General features: G+C 30.2%; 2 protein-coding genes across 3 annotated transcripts; one reads left to right on the top strand and one right to left on the bottom strand.

The window, feature by feature from the left end:
• Positions 1-452: 452 nt before the first annotated feature.
• Positions 453-1,809, top strand: Sec13 (nuclear pore and COPII coat complex component secretory 13). The gene is made up of 3 exons (XM_033339079.2): positions 453-825; positions 948-1,332; positions 1,408-1,809. Exons 1-3 carry the CDS (start codon positions 584-586, stop codon positions 1,714-1,716), a joined length of 936 nt encoding a protein of 311 aa, XP_033194970.1. The 5' UTR covers positions 453-583; the 3' UTR covers positions 1,717-1,809.
• Positions 1,777-7,240, bottom strand: tst (superkiller complex helicase subunit twister). Of its 2 annotated transcripts, none has more exons than XM_076624525.1 (12): positions 7,045-7,240; positions 6,606-6,712; positions 6,212-6,521; positions 5,461-6,130; positions 5,160-5,391; positions 4,732-4,985; positions 4,498-4,645; positions 4,140-4,418; positions 3,135-4,045; positions 2,688-3,046; positions 2,442-2,620; positions 1,777-2,376 (listed from the first exon to the last, which is right to left on the bottom strand). In XM_076624525.1, the coding sequence occupies exons 2-12, from the start codon at positions 6,630-6,632 to the stop codon at positions 2,047-2,049; spliced, it is 3,699 nt and encodes a 1,232-aa protein (XP_076480640.1). In that variant the 5' UTR covers positions 6,633-6,712; positions 7,045-7,240; the 3' UTR covers positions 1,777-2,046. The 2 variants fall into 2 exon arrangements, with proteins under 2 accessions (XP_076480640.1, XP_033194966.1); XM_033339075.2 differs by lacking the exon at positions 7,045-7,240 and adding an exon at positions 6,801-7,038.

Here is a 7,240-nt window from a genome sequence, read left to right as displayed (position 1 = left end):
TTTTATCACGCTTATGCACCATGATCATTGTTAGATCATGTTTAGATCATTTTATTCTAAATATGATTCTGCTCTGGTTTTTGGAAATATAGAATATGATCTATGAATGTTAATATTTAAGCATAAATTTAAGATGTATAGTATGATATTGTGAAAATGTGTAAGTTATTATATGTTATTATAGTAAATCAATAAGAATAAAATTTAATTCCAATTTGATATAAGAAATTAAATAAATAAAAAAACTTTACTACATACCACGTAAAAAAGGTTATTAGTCCTTATGTATAAAGTCGTAGTGCTTAGTTTATAATAAGGGTACAACAAATATTTATATTCCTCATAATTTTGACAAAATCACAAAAAAGAATTTATATTCAGTTTTTAGACATAACGGCACTAATATTTACACACGAGTTGCGCAAAGTAATCATGCGTTAACAGCCAGTGCGCACATGCTTCCACGTAAGTGACAAGCATTGAACAGCTAGGACAACATAACCTCTTTGTCGCACCTACAATTGTATAACTTAATAATTTTCAGAATATAGTTAACAAAATTTGAGCAAAAAGTGTCATAAAAATGGTATCAGTTTTGAATACGGTTGATACCGGTCATGAAGATATGATTCACGATGCAGAGATGGATTATTATGGTTTGAGGTTAGCAACTTGTTCCAGTGACAACTCGGTTAAAATCTTTGATTTAAAAAATGGTTCACAAAGTTTAGTAGCCGATCTTAAGGGTCATGTTGGACCTGTGTGGCAAGTTACTTGGGCACATCCTAAATTTGGAAATCTTTTAGCGTCTTGTAGTTACGATCGGTATGTTTCAATTTGTTACCATTTTTTGATACATATAAAATATATTCCTTTTCATAGAGATTGTAATATATTAAAACTAACTATTCTGATCTGAAATTATTTTACTTTGTTTCTTGCAATAGAAAAGTAATTATTTGGAAAGAATTAGGAGAATGGACCAAGATTTATGAACACAATGGTCATGATTCCTCTGTTAACTCAGTGGCTTGGGCACCACATGAATTTGGCTTAATCTTAGCCTGTGGCAGCTCTGATGGTTCAGTGTCCATACTTATTAATAATGGAGATACATGGGATGCACAAAAAATTACAAATGCCCATACCATTGGATGCAATGCAGTGAGTTGGTGTCCTGCTATTGAACCCAGCTTTGATGCTAGTGGAACACAAAAAAATGGACCAATAAAGAGATTAGCCACAGGAGGTTGTGACAATTTAGTTAAAATTTGGAAAGAAGAAGGTGATAGGTGGATCGAAGAAGACAAACTTGAAGCACATAGTGATTGGGTAATGCATTTGTCACTTTTCAAATTTAGAAATGTAAATTAAAAGAACAGTAATTTAATATTTTATTTCTTACAGATAAGGGATGTTGCATGGGCACCTGCAGTTGGACCATCCAAAGCAGCTTTGGCTTCCTGTTCACAAGATCGTCGTGTAATTGTATGGACCTCCAATGATTATACAAGTTGGACACCGACCATCCTTAATGTTTTCGACGATGTCATTTGGAATGTTAGTTGGTCATTAACTGGAGGTATATTAGCTGTTAGCGGTGGAGATAATAAAGTGTCCCTTTGGCGTGAAAATACAGAAGGTCAATGGACCTGTATTTCTGAGACAAATAAAGGTCAAGGAAATCTTAATAACACGGAACAACGTGCACTATAATATCTGAAAATAAAATATAGGATAATATTTTTTACTAATAAGCATTGTAAATTAAAAGAATTGTTCAATATTAATAACAATTTTATTCATTTACTTTGTACTCTTATCATATATCTATACATAAAAAAATATAATTTTCAGACCAAACTGAATTCCAGTACTTTACATCTATGGTAGAGAAATATTGTACTGTACATTTTTTGAACAGCATATGATTCATAAACGGTGTATAAATTATAAAAATATACATATATCTCACTGATCAAAGTAGAAAATATTCTGCACATTTACACATTTAAATAAATTATTATACATAGATTTGTTAAACGATTAATTTTGAGTATACAAGGATGCAGTAAAAACAATATCTCTTTTAATGACAGTAGAGGCTTCTTCCATTTTTTCCTTTAAAACGGGATCACCTATAGTAATGGCTGCATTTTTTACATCTCGTAATGTTTCACTCAGTTGTTGTATACATCGTACTATGATCCCTTCTTGTACATCCGTTTTCTCCATAATCTCGGCAAATGACTTTGCTTGTGCCCAGTCATAAACTACCTCTACTAAACCAAAGTTTAGTGGTTGCAACGTTACTAACTGATAATGTTGTTCTAAAGCTTCTAATTCGGCATGTATTTGCTTTATTATAAGACAATTCTGTAACCAAAAAATCTTTAAATGTCACAGTAAATAGTTAATTTGTATTAAGAAAATATATATACCTTCTTTAATTCTGGCGTTAAATTTGGTTCAATATCAGTTCGTTGTTGAAATATTAAAGCAGACAACAACGCTGCTATTTCAGCTGGTTGACGTACAGTTAACACATTTCTGAGAATAAGTTCGGTAATTAGTAATTCGTTATTTCCCATTTGTAAAGCTACACGACCTTTTAATGCAACTATAAAAAACAAGATAAAATTATTATACATAACTAATTCGTGTTGATAATCTAAAAGAAGACAAACCTCTTTCGTCATTATCTATATATCCCAAATCTTTAAGAAGTGCAACAGCATTTGCATATTCCGGATACAAGCTTAATCCTTCATCACTAAGTTTCAATTGTAGTTTATTCCTTTCGCTCTCTAATTCACTTCGTTCGTATACAACTTCAAAGTGCTCTTCAAAACTTACTATCTCTGTACAATTAATATCATACATAGCTTTCTCTAATTCGCATAAATGATTTAATTTCATATCGATATCATAGTTCATTCTCATTTGCAGATATGGTTGTAGAACAGAAGAATCGCGATAAGCTTTAAGAGATAATGTCATTAATTCTTCTATAGCTGTTTGCATAGTCTGACTGGGAGGCTCATTTCTAAAAATATTTCAAGAGTTTTGTTGTCTTATAAGTTATAAATTAAACGTAATCTAATTTCGCTTAATTTTAACTTCACGCTACTTACCTAAATCTTGATATTTGTCTTTTTTCCCAATTTGCCAAAACCATGTTGTAATCTGTTTTAATTTCACAATTTGTTATTTCCAATATATTCCATGCAGCTATAGTTAACACTTCATCTAATGGAATTCCAACTGGTACAAATATTTCCTTTTTCGTTAAAGCAACAATATCGTACCATTTATCGGACTTCTTAGCTTTCTCGCTCTTTTCTTTCAATAATGTTTCCTTGACAGAATTTGTTGCATCAGAATTTTTAAGGACTAATACCCTGTATTGTTTACTACCTTTATTCTGAACAGTGCTCAGTAATATAGCTAATTTATTATAATGACTTTCATATGATATCAACAATACTCTACCAGCTGTTAAACATCTTATTGCTTTTTTCTGAGTCTCATAAAAATAGGATTTCAGATACTTAAGATATTCTAGATACTCAACAGCTAGTCGATAAAAGTCAGATAAGTTTTTCTGTAGATCTGTTAATGGTGGCAATTTTGATAGTTCATTTTCCAATTTCTGCAATTGTATCTTGTAATTATTTTGGTTTCTAATTACTGGTGATTCTTTAAAAGATCTTCGCATCATTGCTTCAACTGTTACTGACTCATTTAGCCTTCTCAGATTTAGAACCATGGAATATGTTACTTTAAATTTAGATTCTAAGTTCTGAGCTTGACCACACATCATATTTTGTAACTCATTAAAATGTGGCACCAATGTTCGACACATGACTATAACCATTCCAGCTGTATCATGACCTCTACGTCCAGCTCGGCCAGCCATTTGTACATATTCAGAAGGATAAAGTATTCGAAAATTAGTACCGTCATATTTTTTTATAGAATCGAAAACCACAGTGCGTGCTGGCATATTTACACCCATTGCAAATGTTTCTGTTGCAAATAGTAACTGCAAGACCATAAAGGTGGTGACTTTTAAAATTTAAAAATAGTAAATACATTATGAAATTAAGGAAGAAAATATAGAATATTGGAAAACTGACTTTTACAACTCCAGTTTGAAATAACATTTCCACTATTTCTTTCAAAATAGGTAATATACCACTGTGATGGATACCAATTCCACTTTCTAATAATTCTTGCATCATAAGCACTTGCGGCAATTGTCTATCAGTACCTTTTAAATGCCGAATGTTATTTTGAAAGAAAGTTCGAATAGTGTGCTTTTCAGTCTCGGTTGTAAGGTCTACATTTCTTAATAATATAGCGCTCATATCGCATCTCTTTCGTGATAACATAAAGACAACAACAGGCAACATGTTCTGGCATAACAAAAGTAATTGTTAATGCATGTTTAGATGAATAAGTAAAATTTGATCAATATATAAGTATTAATCCAACCTGAGTTCTTAAATGACTTATAAAAGCATTCCACAATACTTGTTCCTGTTTTGGAGTCATCTGTCGTTGCGTTGGTATCCTTTTAACATCTTTAGCATTTTTATTACTTTGATTTTTCGGATTTTGCGCAGTTGTTGCTTTGTACCACCTAGAATAATAATATTTATATTAAATATAAGATTATTCATTAAAAATTTATACACCACATTAAAGATAGAAATTATCATTGATTACCCATCTAATAGAAAATGACCTCTTTCATCCAATACTAAAAATTTGTTGTCCTTAGTTTTACCATCAGTTCCAGTGTATAAATAATGTTGGAGCGGTACAGGTCGTTTTAATGTGCTTATTACATATGTCTTTTTCTTTTTTGTACGACCAACCCAATCAGCAAATATTAAAGGATTGGGCACAGTTGCAGACAACATTACTAGAGTAACTGTTTGTGGCAAAAGGATCACACTTTCTTCCCAAACATGACCACGCTAACATAACATAAGATAATAAGATATATCATGATTATAAATATTAAATATAAATTGTAATATTTATATAGAATAATACAAATATAATACATAATAATATACAATATAAATATAATATATAATAACATATAATATAAATATAATATAACTGTAACATTTGGAATTTTTATTTACTTCGTCATTATTGATGTAGTGCACTTCGTCAAATATAACAAATTCTAAATCTCTTAAAACTTCTGATGCACAGTATAACATAGATTGTAAAATTTCCGTGGTTATAATAAGGCACGAAGCATTGGGATTAATTTGTAAATCTCCTGTTAACAATCCTACACTGCCAAACTTTCGTTTAAGATCGCGATATTTTTGGTTTGAAAGCGCTTTTATGGGAGATGTATAAATAACTCTAAAAAGAAACAAAATTAGTATTGCTAATTAACCAAAATATAATTCAAAATATAATTTGCAATTTTACTTTGTCATATGTTTCTGACTTAATGCAATAGCATATTCTGCTACTGTTGTTTTCCCAGCCGACGTGTGTGCGGCCACAAATACATTACAGCCTTCTTCTAATTTAAGAATAGCTTGTTTCTGGAAAGTATCTAACTCATATGGAAAACTCATCGCTAGTTCAGGAATACGTTTTTCGAAATCAGTTATTGGAACAGACACATCTATTTGTTCTGCCCATTTTGTCTTTGCAGTTTCCACAGGTTTTTTTGAAATATTTAAAATAGGAATATCTGCTTCCTCTAAGAACGAAGAAATTTCATCAAATGCTGCTTGTTCTATATCTGAAGTTTTTATTTTAGTTTCTTCTTTTGTTTCTTTTGTTTCTTTTGTTTCTGACTTCCAAAAATCAAATTCATCTTGTTCTTCCTTTATAATGGCCATTAAATTGATCTTATCTGCTATTTTTTCAATTTCATTTTTTTTTTCTAATTCTGATGGTTCCTGCTCTGTGACAGTTGTCGTCTTTTCTTTTGGAGTACAATTGTCACTTTTAAATTCTACACCTGCACTAAATCCTTTTGCCAAGGTTCTTAAATTGTTTTCAAAGTCTATTTCCTCCAGTGACGGATTCATTATTATCTCAGGTTCATCAAAACCACCAGGCCAGAATGGAATATTACTAGTATTTCCTAAATTTGTACATGTTCTTAATTTACATAATGTTTCAAAAAATTGCTATATTTTATTATAGAATCTTTTCTATCAAATACCTCTGATATTATCACTAGCTGGACCTGGTGCACGAGTCATAGACATAGAATTTCGTGCAGTTTCACCTGCTGATTTTGAAGGTACCTCATGCATCTCCCCAAGTTTCCCAGTAACAGGATCACGATCAAATTTTAATGTGGTACCAAGTGGTGCTAAGTCACAATCCAAAAGAGATAAAATATCAGGTTTCCTTGGCCAGTAACATTGTGTACTGTTTAGATGGTACATTGGAAGATTATCTAAACATTCTATATGCTCCCTTAATTCAGTTCTAATATCGGTCCAAATGGGTGGCAATACAAATTCTAGCTGTGAAGTAAAAAATTAGTTAAATAATTTATAAATTTTTTAAAGAATTTATTAAAAAATAAATTAACTTTAGAAAAAAATTACCTGTTGTTTATTAGCTTCTACATCCATCTTTTTTACTTTTATATCTATCCAATATCAGCAGAATACACTATTTCACTAATTTTTTCACTTTATTGGAGAAAACATTACTAAAAGCAAAATTTGATCAACATACACGTATAACGTATCATATAATAATACATATATATAATCTAAAAGATAAAAGCTAATAAATACCAATTTTTAATAATAAAGATGTGATATAAAAAGCAGTATTATTTATGTAATATATGTTCCTTTGATTTCAAATATGAAATAATTAAAACTATAATATAATATATATATATTATTAGGTCAATACAGGATTTTAATATTTTTATGAATTATAAAATTATAATTTATTTGTTCTGCCGAAAAGATGATATAGATAATTTAAGGTTATGTTTATAAACATCTTCAGCTCACTCCATCTAACTCTCACCTTCTTGACAAAAGGTCAAACATAGTCGTAGGATGCCGACAGAATTTCTATAGAATTTTCATCCTTGAGAAATACCTAATATATGGTGATACCTAGTAATACATACGATATGTATGTATTCTAAGATTTATCACGAACATGAAATCTTCTTAAATAAAACTTTGTACAAAAACATTCAATATGATATTGTATTTTG

This window comes from Bombus vancouverensis, chromosome 14, assembly GCF_051014615.1.
Source record: "Bombus vancouverensis nearcticus chromosome 14, iyBomVanc1_principal, whole genome shotgun sequence".
NCBI classification, from domain to species: Eukaryota; Metazoa; Arthropoda; class Insecta; order Hymenoptera; family Apidae; genus Bombus; species Bombus vancouverensis.
Note: the sequence above shows the minus strand (reverse complement) of the source record. Positions and strands in the feature narration are given on the sequence as shown.

Coding starts and splice junctions, on each gene's coding strand:
- tst (XM_076624525.1), bottom strand. CDS start 6,632: ATGGATGTAGAAGCTAATAAACAACAG. Junction 6,131..6,211: donor AGCTAGTGATAATATCAGAG/GTATTTGATAGA, acceptor GTACAAATTTAG/GAAATACTAGTAATATTCCA. Junction 2,621..2,687: donor TATAGATAATGACGAAAGAG/GTTTGTCTTCTT, acceptor TGTTTTTTATAG/TTGCATTAAAAGGTCGTGTA.
- Sec13 (XM_033339079.2), top strand. CDS start 584: ATGGTATCAGTTTTGAATACGGTTGATACCGGTCATGAAGATATGATT. Junction 826..947: donor GCGTCTTGTAGTTACGATCG/GTATGTTTCAAT, acceptor TTCTTGCAATAG/AAAAGTAATTATTTGGAAAG. Junction 1,333..1,407: donor TTGAAGCACATAGTGATTGG/GTAATGCATTTG, acceptor TATTTCTTACAG/ATAAGGGATGTTGCATGGGC.